The 18,464-nt window shown below is 42.4% G+C and overlaps 1 protein-coding gene across 1 annotated transcript; it reads left to right on the forward strand.

Moving 5' to 3' along the window:
• Positions 1-254: 254 nt before the first annotated feature.
• LOC147640725 (flavonoid 3'-O-methyltransferase FOMT-like) lies at positions 255-4,287 on the forward strand. The gene is made up of 3 exons (XM_086808891.1): positions 255-987; positions 1,749-1,813; positions 3,734-4,287. The coding sequence occupies exons 1-3, from the start codon at positions 273-275 to the stop codon at positions 4,034-4,036; spliced, it is 1,083 nt and encodes a 360-aa protein (XP_086665017.1). The 5' UTR covers positions 255-272; the 3' UTR covers positions 4,037-4,287.
• Positions 4,288-18,464: the final 14,177 nt, after the last annotated feature.

Consider the following 18,464-nt stretch of genomic DNA (forward strand, 5'->3'; position numbering starts at 1 on the left):
TAGCTACTATTCTTAACTAAAAATGGATGATACCATAAAGAGCAAGTAATTGGTGTTGGTGGGGGTAGGCAGTGAAAGCTGACTAAAAAATGCGTGAAAGTTCTCTAAAAATTTTGAGCTTTCTTAAATTCAATTTTCAAAAGTAAGCCATGCGTCTCTTTCTGGCTCTCTCACTCACACACTCTTAAATAGAGAGCTTTCTTTCTCTCTCTCTCACACACACACACACTCTCTCTCACAGACCCAGACACGCACACACACGGGGGGGAGAGATGGGCGAAATTGCTCAACGTGAGGAGCGGCTGCTTTCTGAGCTTCCGGGAGTTGAAGACCCTGCATGGTTGAGAGTGCTGGAGCTGGGCTCCTTGTGCTGCTTACCCATGGCTCTGAAAACTGTAATCCGCCTCAATGTCATGGGCATCCTCGCCAGCCAACCACACCACCTCCTCTCACCCGCCCAAATAGTATCCCACATCACCAACGTTTTCCACCATCCAACGGCTGCCGATTCTCTAGATCGAATCCTACGGGTATTAGCTTGCCACGGCGTCCTCACTTCCTCCCTAGAGGAGGAAGACTCGGAACACACACACAATCCTCACTATGTGAGAAAATATGGGCTCAATGAAGTTAGCAAATATTTGGTCAATCTAGACAAGGTTTCTATGGACGCAAAGCATTACTTGGATGTAGCCGTCCTCGACGGTAGCATTCCCTTCATCAAAGCTCATGGCAAACATCCCTTCCCTTATGCCCAAGATAACCTCTCCTTCAACAATATCTTCAACTCCGCCATGGCCAACCATACCAAGCTCTTCATCCAGTTGTTCCTTGACACCTACTCCAGCTTTGATGATGTAACTACCCTCGTCGATGTGGGCGGCGGGCTCGGATCTTCCTTGAGCATGATCATCTCTAAGCACCCTCACATGAAAGGCATCAATTTCGACCAGCCGCATGTGGTTGCTGCTGCACCGCAGTATCCTGGTAATATCTCATAAGCCATCCACCACAATATATCATATGGGGTGACTCGATAAGTTTTAGAAGTCATTAGCTCATCTGTTCCACAATAAAGAATGGGTGTAAATGGATAACTAAGTTTTTTTCAAATGACTTTAAACACATCATGGTTGAACATGTAGCTCGTGAATTTAGGTGTGATTGGTTGGTAAAGTATTTTGTCATTTAACTCCTTGCCACTTGGTGCTTGTGTATCTATACATACATATCAAGTCCAAGTGGGCTCCCATGCATGTGTGTGTGTGTGCGCGCGCGCACATACACACGCACGCACACACACACACACACACACACAAACAAACAAAGACATGAGTACATATTTTTATACATATGCATGCATGGTTGCATTGTATGTTATGAAAGGCAACCTAGGACCTTGAGGTGCTTAAACTTTGAAGAAAAACTATAAATTTAAAGAATTTATGTAAGCACACATGAATGCTTTAAGTTGGCTATGAAGTTATGAAGACTTTAAGTTGGCTATGATGCAACGTGGCATATATTCAATAAATGTTCTACATTGTGCATGCACTCTTTTGATCACCATTGAGTTTAATCGATTTTTTCTAAATATGTTCTCCATAGTCACATGCAACTTCTTGCTTAAACTCTTATAGTCTATCATGTTGATGGCTTAATATGAAAGCTAGGTTTATACTTATTAAACATATGCCACTTGCAACCATCTAATGTGAGAATGCAAATCAATTTCCTTTACTACACAGGTGTTGAGAATGTAGGAGGAGATATGTTTGTGAGCATCCCCGAAGGCAATGCTATATTTATGAAGGTATTCTTTTCCTTAATCTTGATGATGCAACAATACGTATTGTGATCTGTGAAAGTGTGTTGAAATCTACAAGGTCATATCCTGGCTCCATTGAAGTTCTTTCTCAAGTTTAACAAAAATCTTTCAGTGATTAAGTCTTTAAACCTTTGAAAACCTATGATTTGAATGAATTTCACAAATTTGACGGGCCTTATATAGTTACTCAAATTTATATATAGTACCCATTATCAAATGCATAATTAATAAATATATTAAAAAAGGTATTTTTGCTCTCTCTCTCTCTCTCTCTCTCTCTCTCTCTCTCTCTCTCTCTCTCTCTCTCTCTCTCTCTCTCTCTCTCTCTAGCATTCTCACATTAAAGACAGCCAATGTCTTTTACATTAAAAAGACATACATTTCATTATTTTTCTTTAATTTTTTTAAATGATCTATAAAATATTTATAATTAAATATGTCTCTAGTTCCATGTATTTAATTCCAATATTTTACATGTCTTTTAGGCATCAAAAGACATGTAGGATAGAGATGCAGTTTCTTTAAACTAAAGCCTTCTTTTTGGGATATGTAATCCAAATGCGGCAACTTAGGAGCTACATTGTACTAGCATTCCAAATTTTAGCCAAATTCAATGGCAAAATGAGGGACAAGCGTGTGTGAGATGCTTCTTAGCCATTGACACTATCAATTTTGAAGCTAACACCCTACAAGTTATAGTTCTCTTAAGCACAAAGTCTAAAGAGTAAGATAAATCTACTATAGCTATTCAATATTCAAGTTTGTTTTAAAAATAGCTTCTTTTATTCTAACGTGGTCTTTGGGTAAGTGATTTGAGTGTGCGCTTGGGTAGCAAAGTGTGTGAGTTCAAACTTGACTTTGTACCTCTTGAAGAATCTGATGAAAGCCTCAATACTAAACAAATGCACACAATAATATCAAAAATATTGTTTGGGAGGATTACTCATGCAAAATAGTGCTTTCACACGAGTTTTTAAACGTTCTTTTTTTTTAACTAATCATGTGCCCTTTTGGAAGGACCTTGACTTGTTTCACAATATCTTGAAAATTTTTAATCCATATAATGATTTAAATATGCCAAAAATTTACCTTGATGAACTTTCTTATAAAGAAATATAGGCAACAACTTGAGTTTGTGAATGGGGGGCACTAAACAAGCTCTTTCCCAAAAACTATAGTTCATTTTAAACACAAAGAACTCAAAAATGAGGGGGCAAGTGAGAAACATAAACATACAAGATTGATAACATGATCTAGAGAAAAACACTACTCTTACAAAAAGCTAGAGAACATGCAAGTGAAAAACATAAATATGCAATATTATCTTTGACACGCTCTAGGGCAAAACACAAGTCCTACAAAAAGACTAGAACATGTGTGTATGTATGTACCTACATATATCTATATTATGAATATATATATTATGCACTCTTACATATCACCATCATTATTATAATTGAGATACATCTCTACCTAGATGCTAGTGCACTGTTAAAATACGTGCACACACCACTTTTGTAACTTCATTGACGTGCACTTTAAAATAAGTACACACACCACTTTTGTGTCCCAATAGAATTATGATTTATGATTTATGATTTATAATATTCTTAAATGAAAGAGCTAAAAAAAGGAGGTCAATCAATCTAAAAAACAAGCTTCCTTATTGCCATGATTTGTGTTAAGGTTTTTATGAACTTGAGTTAGTTAGCAAAGGGCACTTAAAACACGTAGATTCAATTGCTTGCATTTATAGGGGATCGTTGAGTGCTTGACTAATATGAACATTTTTGCTAGCCTTGACACATTATGTAGTTTAACTAAGTTTTTAAAAATATTCAATCATTGCTTTTATAAGAAACAATTACTCCTTAACTCTATTGTGATATGTTTTGGCAAGGGCAGTGGATATTACACAATTGGAGTGACGAGCATTGTGTAAAAATATTGAAGAATTGTTACAAGGCTCTTCCAAAACAAGGTGGTAAAGTGATCGTGGTGGATGCTCTACTTCCATATGGAGTGGAGAGTGGGGCAAGGGCCCGTGTAGCCTACCAACTTGACATCCTAATGCTTGCTTGTTATCACGGTGCCCGAGAGCGCACCTATCAAGAGCTTCTTACCATTTCTAAACTTGCAGGTTTTGCACGCATGCAAGTTATCTCCAAGCTAAATGAGTGTATTATTGTGGAACTTTACAAATTTTAGGGAGGATCTCTCCTCTTATATGACACCCACAAAGTCCATCTATCTACATGCATAATGCATTAGCTTTCGTATTCTAACTTATAAATCCCGTCATGAGGTTCCAAACCTTTTGATCATTCTATAGTGTTGGAATGGATTTATTTTTGCAATTATATGGATATTGAATTAAAAATTTCCATCTCCACCATACATACATGTAGAATTACCTCCTTCTTAAGCTTCTTGAATGAAAACACCCTATAAATATAGAAGAAGACAAACTTACAAATTATGGATTTAGCTTGAAGATGTTCTTACTTTATCAAACATTATAGTTCAACCTTATTTGTGATAATCATAAAATAGCTACACTTTTTTAAAACATAAAGTTGGGCACATGTGCATATTGGTGTATGTTTGATTTCGATCACAACATTTTGAATCTAAATATCCATGCAATACATCACCACATTTTCTACAAGTCTTAATGCCTTTAAAAAAATCATTTCTATAAAAATGTAATTTTTTTTAGAAAAACTTATGCATGTTAGGTTTGGGTAATTAATGAATTTTTTAAATTCTTTTTGCATGCTTAAGAACACTTTACAATAGCCTACTTAATTCTCTTAATTCATCCTCTAACATATATTTTAAACTCTTATGTTAGGGCTAGGAATAGAAACTTTTCTATATTTTATTTGCTTTCTTCTTTGCATTCAAAAAAAATCACACTTACAAAAACAATCCAAAAAATCTCAAGAACTAAAGAACATCTACATGTGTTGCACTCCTAGTCTCAGTACACTTGCAAGAACATCTACATGTGTTGCACTCCTAGTCTCAGTACACTTGCAAGAACATTTACGTGTGTAACACTCCTAGTCTCAGTACACTCCACTAGTAGAATAATGAATCCAAGATTGGTGCAAGTAGGCTTACCTTAGATCTATATATATGTCCAGACACGCGCGTGCACGCACCCCTCGGGTGGTCCACTATGTAAGAATTACCTATAGCACGTGTGTTAAAGGGATATTTAAATAACGCCTTATTTGTAAATTTTGTATCTTAAATGTACCCCTTGAGGATGGAATTTTGTGATAAAACTGACCCTCTGGTATGGACTTTTTCTCTTTTTGAACTAGTAAACCCCTTATGTATGTACACTTTTTTGTAAGTCCACCAAAGAAAAAATCCCTTCTATTGAATGCATGTGCTATCTTACATAACTTTTAGTGGACCCCTCGAGACACACACACACACAAACACACAAAAGCATAGGTTGACATTCACACAATACATATACAAAGGGTTATGTTGAGAGAGAGAGAGAGAGAGAGAGAGAGAGAGAGAGAGAGAGAGAGAGAGTGAGTGAGTGAGATAGAGAGAGACAAAGAGAACTATTAGAGCCAACATAAAGTGGCTAGGCTTATGATTAATGGTGGGGTGACTGAGCCCATTCATTTGACAAGATCAGTCAGGGCAGGGATACCCACTTAGCCCTCTTTTGTTTGCAATTGTTACGCATCCAATCTTATCTCGACTCAATAAGCTAGTGGACGACGGTGAAGTTGTAGGGCTTACTCTTCCAAGCGGAGAGCAGATGGTTGTCCAGGCATTGGAAGATGATTCTTTCATGTTCCTTAAGGCTCAAAGAGATAATGTTCAAAAGGCTAAGGCTTTTTGGGATACTTTTAGTCTTGCTTCAAGGTTATACATTAATATGCATAGATCTTCTCTGATATGCTCTGTAGTACCGAGAGTGATTTTCTTGGTTTGGGATGGAATGGGAAGGTCATACAAAGGGGATGCATCACATGCCACTTGGGTTATCTGATTAGAGTTTATGTTGATTCACAAGCTTTGTTGGCATGGATTTCTGTGGATGACTCCGCCGGTCCTTGCTAGGGAACTTGAAGACAACCACCACAAACACTATGGTTGGGAGAGAAGGGAGCGTGGATGGGAAGTATACCCACCAAGGATGAACCGACCTCACTAGCTAGACATGCAAGACCTAGGCTCTACACACTGTCTACCATGCTCTCCCACCACCACCTAGCACCGCAGTACCCCTACAGGTCTCTCACTAACACCACACACACCACTCACACCTCACTCACCTTGCTCACACAAAGAGATAGACAAAACACCAAACAGAGCACAACACTACCATCACAATAATACCAAAAAGGAGTGATACAAGCGAGACTCCGCTCCGATAGAAGGAATGTGCTAGAACTCCAGGTGATACTTGGGAGAGTGTCCTCCTCTGTGAGAGTGTCCTCCTCTGTGAGAGTATGTCCCAGACTATCTGTATGCTGCCGACGAGAGAGTGCTCCCCTTAACTCCTCCTTGGGTGTCCTCCTCCTCGGATGGTGCTCAAGAGGATCTATCCCTGCCTTGGGAAAGGGAGAGGGGTGTTGCCTCCATGAGTGCCATCAAAGTTGGCCATGCACGTATGAGATGTCGAAGGGGACCAGCGGCGGTCAGAGGGGTCGAAGCGCACTAGGCGGTCGGAGGGCACCAGCAATTGGAGTCATCGGAGGGCACCGACGGTCGGAACCATCATCGGAGGGCACTGGGGGTCGGAGTGGTTGGAGCACACCGGCGGTCGGAGTGGTCGGAGCAATCAGAGGGCACTGATAGTCGGAGTGGTCGGATCAGTCGGAGGGCACCAGTGATCGGAGTGGTCGGAGCACACCGGCAGTGACGGCGGTCAGAGTCATCGGAGGAGGGCATCGACGGCGGTGACGGTGATCGGAGTGGTCAGAGGAACTGGCTTCCCATCCACAGGTCACCCACTACTACTCAATTCACCGTCCCGATGAATGCTAAGAAAACACAAGTGAGTCTCCGGGAAAAACATCCGGCAAAAGCAGGCTGCCAGGCATACTTCATACAATGATCCTTCCAGGTAAAGCTTCTCGAGAGATACAAAATAAATAAAAATGAATCAACTAGGCTCGTGGGCAACTTCATCCAATGAGCTATAGAAAAAAATGATTGAACAAGGAGCTCCTGGGCACTTCATCCAGCAAGCCATTTCTTAGAGCTCCTGAGCACTTTATCCAGCAAGCTATCACTAACTGTATTACCACTGTCATCCCCCGGGCAAAGCATCCACCAACAGAAGGTTACCTCAACACAAAAGCACAAAAACCAATCTAAACAATAATAATCACTGCCACTTTGTCTGGGAAAAACTTCCGGCACGAAGTCCAGGCATACAAGATACAGAATGAAATCTGGCCATGGCCAGTACATAAAATATTCCACCTCATTAACAGAAAAATATTCACTTCTCCCAAGCATCACTAGCGTGTGCCAAGGTAGCCTCCCAAAGAACTTTTGCTTCAGTGTCAAGAGTGCTCATAAACTGCCACAAATATGCCCATACCAAGGGCTTGGCAGTCCAAGGGTTGTTGAGAAGAGCTGCACATGCACCTGTTGTGTTATGGTATTGCATTATGGTATTGCAGAGCGATGAATTAGGGGTGTGCCCTTCAAAGTTTCTCTGCAACCTAGTTGCACCCCATGCCAAGAGCTCTTTAACACATTTAGATGATCCTCTATGTGCTGCAAAATGCTGTAGAATGGCTGGACTAGGCTACCAAGTGTAGAGGTGTAGCCCTCTATGTCCTGCAAAATGTTGTAGAATGGCTGGAATGGGCTACCAAGTGTAGAGGTGTAACTCCACATGTTTGTGCCACTATGGGCATCTGGACAACATCTAAAACTTGTTGGACATAATCAAAGTGGCCACTTTTTACTGCATAATGGAGGCACTCATAATGGAGGCATGTCCTCCCATTGGAGGCACTCATAATGGAGGCATGTCCTCCCATTGGGAGCATCAAACATAAGGATATAGCTCCCCACGCCACAAGCCACTCACTCAGATTGGCCATGTGACGTAGCATAATGCAAAGGTGAGAGGTCGCGATTGCGAAAGAGGGTGCCGATGGGGAGTGATGGGAGAGGGTGGTAATGCATGGAGGGAAGTGAGGGCAGTGAGAGAGGGGGAGGGGGGTCAGGTGAGTTGACGAGACGGGTGAGGTGAGAGAGGGGGGGTGGGCACCGTTGGTGAGGGTTTTGGTCAGTGGGGTTGGGAAAAGTGGGGAAGGGGGGTGGTTGGTCGCGGTGAGGGGTGAAGTAAGAGGGGGAGAAACCTTTTGGTTTGTTAATTTTTAATATAAGTATTATTATTATATTTGGTTTTTTTTGAGGTGGGGAATGGGGTGGTGGGGTGTGGCAAGAAGGTGTGCAGCGCCAACGAGCTCCATCAATGGTGCACAGCCGCCGGCCGCGAAAGAGAGGAGGACAGAGGGCGTGATTTTGTTGTGCAGGGGAGGGGAGGGGGCGTTGGGGGGTTGGGAGGTCGGCACACGAGAGGGGGTGGGGGAGGTGGAGAAGGAGAAGGAGAAGGAAAAGGAGAAGGGGGAGTGGGGAACAGTGAGTGCCACAAAGGGCTGGGGGTTACACCCGAGAGAGAGGACGGGTGAGGGGGCCAGCACACCAACAGAGGAAGGGGGAGGTGAGGGAGTGAGGGTCCGAGGGGGGCGGTGAGTGATAAAGGGGCCTGGTCGGCTGTGTAGGGTGAGAGGGTGGGGTCAGGTGAGGTAATGGGGGGGGTTGGTGGTGAGAGAGCTGCGGGCGAAAAGGGAGAGGGTTGGGTGTGGTGAGAGAGGGGGGCTGGTGGTGAGGTGAGAGAGGGGCGCACAAGGGAAAACGAAGGGGGGCTGCTGCGCACCCAAGAATAGGCGAGGGGGGTGACTGGTTGTGAGGTGAGAGAGGGGGGGTTGGTCGGCAAGAGGGGGGACGGGTGAAAGGGGGAGTGGGGCCGGGGAGCTGCGGGCGGCGGGTGAGGGGGTGAGGGTGAGGGTGATGCGAGGCGGGGTGAGGAGCGGGATGGTGGTCGGTGAGGGGGGTTGGGTCGAGAGAGAGGTGGGCTGGGGGTTGGTCGGCGAGAGGGGGAGAACGGGTGAAAGGAGGAGTGGACCCTCAGGATAAGGTCCTTTTTACCTATTTTCAATTAATTCCAATTACACATTGGAAAGTTCTTTTTGAATTTCTATTTCAAGGAAAATCATTTTAAACACTAAAAGGATTTTTATATCCAAAAATATCTCAATTTTGAATTACCTCTCTCTAGACATTTTCTCTCTCTAGGCCAAAACAGGGTAAAATAGGATCTTTCTTTTATTTCAGAGAGGGGAATAATTATAAGATCAAAAGGGTAGGTTCTTACACCTGTACATCTCAAAAGTTGGAGGGAGGAATCTTACAGGTTTTGATAGACTTGAGGTGTTTGTGGGACCGGGAGGACAGGTGCTAATAGGTTGGGAGAGTGCTTGTTTGATATGGAATTCGCATAGGCAGGGGGTTGTATGTTAGGGTTGCTCCGGAGGAATGAGGGGTATTAGTGTATGCTACCGTGGCTACTTGAGCTCCTGCTGATATGAAGTGGCTGGGGCGGTGGAGGGGTTTGTACAAAAGTAGCCATGGGGGAGGGAAGGGTATGTGGGGTAGCTAAGAAGGAGGGACTAGTGGGGGCAGGGTTAATATAAGATTGGGGGGCTGATTGAGGGTTCAAGAAAAGTGTTGGGTTTGGTTGGTGGTTAGGAGCCTAGGAAGAAGTTGAAGCACTACTGGTTGGGGTCACCATGTAGTCTTCGGCAAAGGGATTAAGTGGGGAGGCACCTTGCTTAAGTTGTTGCATGAGGCGAAGTCCCTTGAGGTAGTAACACTCCTTGTCCTCATGGCCTGCCTTTGAGCAAAATGAGCAATATTTCTTGGAGAGACAATCATTTGGAAGATGGCCTTGCGAGTTACATACCAGGCACCATGGACTCGTCTTGGAATCTTTGACCTTGAACTGCTCAATCTTCTTCCGGAGCGCTGCCACCACAGCCGCGTCCTCTTGTTTTGTGACCTTTTGAAATCTTCAAGCTCCTTCTTAAGCTTGGCTAGCTTGTCCATGGAAGTGGATGTAGAAGCTACCGTTGGGGCTAGAGGAACGATTAGAGGAGCCGAAGACATGCCGGGGATAAGTGGGGACCAAGAGGTACTATGCTCTGTCATGAGGCGATCATTCTCCAGTTGTGTAGCTCTATCTTGGAAGTCTTGCAGGGTACCTTGGGGTGGAAACGTCTCTCTTATCTTCATTGTTGTTTGAGTAGGGAGTGCTCGAAGCACACACTATTGTAGCATGTAGTTTCCAAGATCTTGGGGTAGCCAAGCGACCAAAACTTTAGCTCTTGTGCAAGCTGGGCCACCTGACTCCCCCGCCTTCATGGAGAGTTGGTTGAGCTCTTGAGTGATGCGGTCGAAGTAGTTCCCTAGCCGAAAGGTAGCCAAGAACTATAGCGTGAGGGTGGCAATCCGGGAAGTGGTTGATGGGAAATTGACTGTACCACACCGATCGGCACTTTCTTCCAGCGTTGTCAGGAACAAGACCAAGCGTGCATCATCTCGGTTGAGACCTCTTGAGTCACACATAATGAGGAACTGTCTCACATGGTCTTCCGCATCTTCAGTGATGGTACCTTTGAAGGTTGGTAGCTTAACTTGCACGTGGTTAAGGATAGTAGCCAATGGCTCTGGCACTGGAACTTAGGGTTAGAAGAGGAAGATGCTGAGGGAAGAGTAAGGGAATGAGGAAGAACCCTACGACTAGTTTGACTAGTTCGAAGAGGAGAATGAAGGGGTGAATCATCTCTAGAAACTCTCGTCTTCGGGGGCATGCACAACACTCCTCTCGCCCACGATCAAAAACCACCAAAAAATAAAAAAATAATAAAAAAATTTGAGACTATCCTTGACCTCTAGGAGAGTCCCACCGTGATTGCCAAATTTTGTCTAAGCTATGGATGACTCCGCCTGTCCTTGCTAGTAGGAAACTCGAAGACAACCACCACAAACACTATGGTTGGGGGAGAAGGGAGCGTGGATCCTCTCAAGAAAGTATACCCGCCAAGGATGAGTCAACCTCACTGACTAGACATGCAAGACCTAGGCTCTACATTGTCTACCGTGCTCTCCCACCACCACCTCGCACCGCAGTACCCCTACAGGCCTCTCACTCACACCACACACACCACTCACACCTCACTCACCTCACTCACACAAAGAGATAGACAAAACACCAAACAGAGCACAACACTACCATCACAATACCAAAAAGGACTGATATAAGGGAGACTTCGCTCCGATAAAAGGACTGTGCTAGAACTCTAAGTGATACCTGAGAGAGTGTCCTCCTCTGTGAGAGTATGTCCCAGACTGTCTGTATGCTGTCGAGAGAGTGCTCCCCTTAACTCCTCCTTGGGTGTCCTCCTCCTTGGATGGTGCTCAAGAGAATCTCGAAGAGGATCTCTCCCTGCCTTGGGAAAGGCAGAGGGGTGTTGCCTCCATGAGTGCCATCGGAGTTGGCCATGCACGTATGAGATGTCGAAGGGGACCAGTGGTCAGAGGGGTCGAAGAGCACTGGGACGGTTGGAGGGCATCGATGGTGACAGCGATTGGAGTCATCGGAGGGCACTGGCGATCAGGAACCATCGGAGTTGGCCATGCACGTATGAGATGTCGAAGGGGACCAGTGGTCAGAGGGGTCGAAGAGCACTGGGGCGGTTGGAGGGCATCGGTGGTGATAGCGATTGGAGTCATCGGAGGGCACCGGCGATTGGGAACCGTCGGAGGGCACAGGGAGTCGCAGTGGTCAAAGCAATCGTCAGAGGGCACCGACGGTCAGAGTGGTCGGAGCAGTCGAAGGGCACCGGCGGTCGGAGTGGTCGAAGCACACCGGCAGTGATGGCGGCCAGTGAATCGGAGGGCACCGGTGGGACAGCGGGTCAGAGTCATCGGAGGGCATCGAGACAGTGACGACGGTCGGAGCGGTCGGTGGAGTATGGAGGAACTGGCTTCCCGTCCACAATTTCTGCAAGGATAAATGATAAGTTTGCGTATTGGAAATCTCAGGGTTAGGCTATGCATGTTTGGCTCAAAGTGGCACAATCCATTATTATTGGCATGATATCTTTTTTCTTGCCTTTATTGCCATGGACGGGCAAAGCTTTGCATTAAATACAATAGCCAATTAGATTTATGTTATGGAAAAGAGCATGAAATAAGCCAGGGTAGACGTGGATTTCTAGGGAACATGTTACTACTCCAAAGACGAGTGGAGGCAACCCTATTATTAGATGTCAGATTACATATATGGCCTTTATTGCAAGATATGTGTGTATCTTAAGAGTCATGGGTGGTAATGGCTAAGGCCCTCATACAGGAGGTTGCGCTTGTGCATGGTAATACCAAGATTGATGGTACATGGTGGGATGTAGTGAATGGGTCCCAAAAGGTTCGAGTGGTGGCTTCACCTCTCCTTTCTCATTTGATGATCTTATGGAAGGAGGATTTGGCACACACTAAATGGAACCCTTCAGATGAGCAATTGTGCAGTTGAATTCTATAGCAAGTGAGGTGTTGGCTACTTCACGACTTTGGGAGTGGCCTAACAAACTTGTTGAGCGGCCAAAATTCAATAGAATGTCTTGATTTTTAGGACTAGTGAGAATTATGGATGCTTTGTTGCCACGTAGAGGCCGCTTATTGTCTTTTCGAAAAATTCATCAATATCTTTGGGTTCCACAAGGATATGTACAGTTATGGGAGAAGGTGAGAGCATACCTTACACCATTTGGTGATATTCCTCAGCTGGAAGATTAGCAACCTTGGTTAGATTGGGTATTTAGAAAGCTTCATGGCATTTTCCAGCATACAACAAATTAAGTGTACCATATGATGGTGGAAGATAAGTGTTGGATCACTGAGAAGGCTAATAGGGTATGGAACATCAGGAAAAGTAGGGCTTGGTGGAAGGAAGTAATCTTACAAGGCTGGTGATCTAAGATTCCATATCAAGGGAAGGTGTTCCTATGGCACATGCTAGTTGGAGGCCTAACATTGGGGGACTAGTTGCGAAATCGGCAGATTGCTTCCAGTAATTGTGTGTTTTGTACTACATGTTTGGAAACATGCCCGCATCTTTTCATTTCATGTTCGATGTGGCAAAGAAGGTGTGGGATTTCCTTTCTCACGTATGGATTCTGTTTTGACAGATAGGCTTGTAAAGGTTAAAGACTCGATTTTTGGCAAGATTTTTGAATGGTCTGGATAACCCACAACATTCAATTTTCTTTCATTTTTTCAGGTGGATAGGTTTGTGGTATATCTGGTTAACTAGGAATGCCTTCATATTTGATGCAAAAGTGGGTATTATAGCTCACATAGGTCGTATAAAAGTGCTACTAATGTGGCAAGTATCTTCCTTGTGGCAGTCAACTCATTTGGTGGAGAATGACATGGCTATATATTGGATGAGGGTACTCGAAGCTACACATGTGATTTGGAGTAATTAGTGAGGGAAAGCTAGTACATCACATGGTGACCATGTGGCCATTTGTAAAGTAATTTTTGGTAACATATCTTCTATTACGAAGAGAGAGAGAGAGAGAGAGAGAGAGAGAGAGAGAGAGAGAGAGAGAGACAAACAGACAAATAGATAGACAGAGGAACTACTATATAACTACAAATAGATTTCCACTTTGGTTTCAAAATGGTATAAAAAACATTCATATGTGCTAACATAAATTCTTTATATTATGGTTTTTTTTCAAATTTTAAGCACCTCAAGGTCCTAGGTTGCCTTTCATAATATAAAATGCAATAGCAGAAATATGAACAAATAGCACACTAAGCCAGAACGGCCGACCCCCCGTAGGAACTTTGAAACAGAGCATATGTATAAAAATATGTACTTATGTATAAAAGTATGTACTTATGTGTGTGTGTGTGTGTGTGTGTGCACGCGCGTGCATGCGCGTGCGCGTATGCATGTGCGCGCTTGTTGGACATGATATATATGTATACATATACAAGCACCAAGTGGCAAGGAGTTAAATAACGAAATATTTTGCCAATCACACCTAATCATGGTGAAATTTACGAGTTACATGTTCACCCATGATGTGTTTAAATGCATTCTTTGAAAAAAAACTTAGTTATCCATTTATACCCATTCACGACACTCTAGAAAAGCTTTAAGGTGGAACAGATGAACATATGATGGCTTATGAGATATTACCAAGATACTGCGGTGCAGCAGCAACCACATTCGGCTGGTCGAAATTGATGCCTTTGATGTGAGGGTGCTTAGAGATGATCATGCTCAAGCAAGATCCGAGCCCGCCACCCACATCGACGAGGGTAGTGACATCATCAAAGTTGGAGTAGGTGTCAAGGAACAACTGGATGAGGAACTTGGTATGGTTGGCCATGGCAGAGTTGAAGATATTGTTGAAGTGGAGGTCTTCTTGGGCATAAGGGAAGGCATCTTTGCCATGAGCTTTGGTGAAGGGAACGCTACCGTCGAGGACAGCTACATCCAAGTAATGCCATGCGTCCATAAAAACCTTGTCTAGATTGAGGAGTATCATTGGGGGAAGAGAGGCACCATCTTCACTTTTGACCAAATATTTGCTAACTTCATTGAGCCCATATTTTCTCACATAGTGAGGCTTCCTCTAGGGAGGAAGTGAGGACGCCGTGGCAAGCTAATACCCGTAGGATTCGATCTAGAGAATCGGCAGCCGTTGGATGGTGGAAAACGTTGGTGATGTGGGATACTATTTGGGCGGGTGAGAGGAGGTGGTGTGGTTGGCTGGCGAGGATGTCCATGACCTTGAGGTGGATTACAGTTTTCAGAGCCATGGGTAAGCAGCACAAGGAGCCCAGCTCCAGCACTCTCAACCATGCAGGGTCTTCAGCTCCCGGAAGCTCAGAAAGCAGCCGCTCCTCACGTTGAGCAATTTCGCCCATCTCTCCCCCCCCCCCCCCCCCCCCCCCCCCCCCCGAGTGTGTGTGTATGTGTGAGAGAGAGAGGGGAAGAAAGCTCTCTATTTAAGAGTGTGTGAATGAGAGCGCCAGAAAGAGACGCCCATGCGTGGCAAAGGCAAAGTTGTCCTATAACTTTTGAAAATTGAATTTAGGAAAGTTCAAAATTTTTAGAGAAATTCCAAGGAACTAATGCAAAGACCTTGACATGGCAAATGGATGTAAACCATGGCTTGCACACCCACACTATTGCAAGCTATACTATCAAATATTAGAGGTTATAATAAATGTATCCACCATTTTCAAATTAAGAATAGTAGCTAAGACCAAATTCATTTGCTTGAACGGAGCCGCATTAACTAAGATGCAATTTGTTTGCTTGAGCAAACAATTTGTTTGCTTGAACAACGGAGCCGCATTAGCTAAGATGAGCAAAGATTCTCATTACAATTCTCCCTCCTCCACATTTTCAAATGTTTCTTACAGAAGCATCCAAGTCAAGTACTAAATGCTAATTTTTTTGTGTGTGAAGTAATGATTTTAATCACCTTTCATCACCTATCCACCAATTACTTGCTCTTTATGGTATCAACCATTTTTAGTTAAGAATAGTAGCTAAAACCCAATTCATTTGCTTGGAACGGAGCTGCGTTAGCTTGAACGGGGCCATATTACAATTCTCCCTCCACATTTTCAATGTTTCTTCCAAAGCATCCAAGTTACGTGCTAATTTTTTTGTATGAAGTAATGATTTTAGTCACCTTTCATCACTGCCTATCCACTAACTACTTACTTTTTACATCCTTGGTGTCCAAGATTTTTTTAAAAATATTATACCAAAAAAATTCAAGGCATGAACCCTAGTTCTTTCTTTTTGATAATGTTTTAATCACATTTTTTCTTTTTAAGATTTCACGCCGTAGTCTTGAATCCTAATATGGGACCAAAATCTTTTTTTGCTATTAATTAATTAGTGAGAGGGTGAGAGGGGACTTGAACCTTAGTGTAGATGTAGATGTAAGCTGAAAACATTAGAAAGGTTTTTTTTTTCCTGGTTTTGATGTGTGGTAGGTGGTGGGATCTTGCGGGAGTTTTCCATTCAGAGGGTTCATGCGGCCTCTCTCTCTCGCTTATAATGCAAACACCAAGCTCTTCTCTCTCTCTCTTGCTCATTGTCTCTCTATCGCGGCGTATCGTTGAGTAGGCTCTTCCTTTCTGAGTAGAAGAGCGCCCACCTTGATCCTTTGTACTACCCAGACCCTCTTGCTGTCTTCGATAGAGGTTCCCCTCTCGCGCCGCGGTTGAGACCCTGTCTCGCTGTCGGCGGGGACGTGCTAAGGTTTGAAGGTTCAAACCTTTTGTTTGAACCTTAGTATTACTATTAATTAGTGCCCACTTGTGGGCACTAATTAATAGTAATACTCACATGAGTGAATATGTGAGTATTACTAGCTTGAAAGGAATTTTAGTAAAGAACAAGAATTTCCTCAAGAAAGTTATCCATCATATCAATAATGCATCTTTGGTCGTTATCAATAATGCATCTTTGGTCATAGTGTTGAATCCCAATTCTTAGCTTGAAAGGACTTTTGGCAAAGAACAAGACTTTCCTCAAGAAAGTTATCTATCAATATCTTTTTGTGACATCATAATACAAAAGTTAGCCTTGATTAAACAAATTAAAAGATTATTGAAAAAATAGCCTTGAATAACCACCATTGCTTTTTTGCTTTTTAACTTAAAAAAAGTCATGAGTGTAACATGCTTGTGGGAAAACTTAGTCAGTTTAAGGAGACCTGCAAGTTTCCTTTAAGATAAACAAATAAAGAAATCTTTTCATTGAATTTTAAAACACTTTAATCTCAACCAAAGACATGATTTTTGATGCTTTTCTGCTTCCAAAAAAATGGTTTAAAAGGACAATTTTGACTTTTTTTCTAATAGACTTTTTTTCTTGAATTAAAAAAACTATTAGAATTTTGGCACTCAAAAGATTAATAGGTAAATCTCGCCTAAACGAATGCAATGGAGCCCTTCCTTCTTAAAAAATGTTTGTCAACAATTTAAAACTAAAATGGAGTCCTTGTTAAAAAATGTTCGTCAACGATTTAAAACTAAAATTATATATTTGTGTAATTATCAGAATTTACATGTGATGTATGACAATTGATTAAAAACAAACATCTATTTCTTTTTGTCCCTCTTGTTTTTTCACTCAATAATATTTTGAACTATTAGATATATGGGACCATCTGCCTATGGGGTGCATTGTTGCAAAGACTTTGGGTGAATGTTGAGTGGGGGTGTTATGCCCACCTCTCATCATGCACCTACCTTTGTTATTCGATGCATATTTGTAAAGCCCCAATTATGAGGAGAAGCATAGAACTTTGGTGGGAAACTTAGCTTAAATGCTAGAAGGAGTGGTTAGGATATGGCTTGGGTAGATGAGAGAGTGGGTAACAAGTTAGGAAATTGTGCCTTAACTTATGAAGTGCACTTATGGCCTAGGAAATATGAGATTGGAAATCTAGCCTTAGCCAATGACCTGTCTTCTATAATCTCTTAGGTGTGTGACTAATTGGCTATGTTATGGATATGTAGTATGGATATGTAGGTTATGGATATGTAGGTTGTGGGTTGTGTTAATGCAGTGTAACTGAGCATGTTCTATACACACCACCCACACCGCTTCTCTAAGCTTGCAAGACTATATATGGGGGTAGTAGTCATCATGAACTAAGGCATTTAATGCTTGTGAGCATCTACACCTTCTTCCCTTCTATACATCCTCTATCTAGTTTGATAAGATTGCCATCTAATTGTTAGCGCATGGGTGGACAACACCATCACTTATAACTTGTCAAACAATTTAAGACATTGATGACAAGATTTCTTTTTTGAGCTTGAAGACTCTTTATTTCTTTTATCGATTGAATACAAATGTTTTCTTGGATTAAAACAATTTAAGACATTGATGACAAGATTTCTTTTTTGAGTTTGAAGACTCTTTATTTCTTTGATTGATTGAATAAAAATGTTTTCCTTGGATTAAAACTTTTTTTTTGGTTTCACGGAAAAAGACATTTTCAGCTATAACACCTTTTTTCAAGCTCAAATTGCACAAACATTTCCTACAAGATGTTTTATCAAGCTCAAATTCTTGTCGTAGTAAAGTTTGAAATCCTCAAAGCACATTCTTTTGATACCAAAGAAGTCAACTACAAAACTTCTCATAAAGTTCAAAGTTTTGTTACATACAAGACTTTTGATCATGTTTGAATTCTTATTCCATTAAATGAATAATTTGATACTTTTTTATTTTGCCAATACGTGACCTTCACTTTTTGAAATCTTCAACAAAAATTTGCATACTTTCTTCTACACCTTAGACTTGCTAGTCCATTTGCACTTTCTAAAAAGAATTTTGCACAAAAAATTCATTTATCCATTTTTAAATGATTTTAATATTTTTTGTATAACCTTAAATGTAGAAAACACCTCATTCATTCTTTATTTTTTAAATTCTTTTACACATCTACATCTCTTTCTT

The sequence above is a fragment of the Cibotium barometz genome, chromosome 2, assembly GCF_041138505.1.
Source record: "Cibotium barometz isolate CiBa-2024 chromosome 2, ASM4113850v1, whole genome shotgun sequence".
Taxonomy (NCBI): domain Eukaryota; kingdom Viridiplantae; phylum Streptophyta; class Polypodiopsida; order Cyatheales; family Cibotiaceae; genus Cibotium; species Cibotium barometz.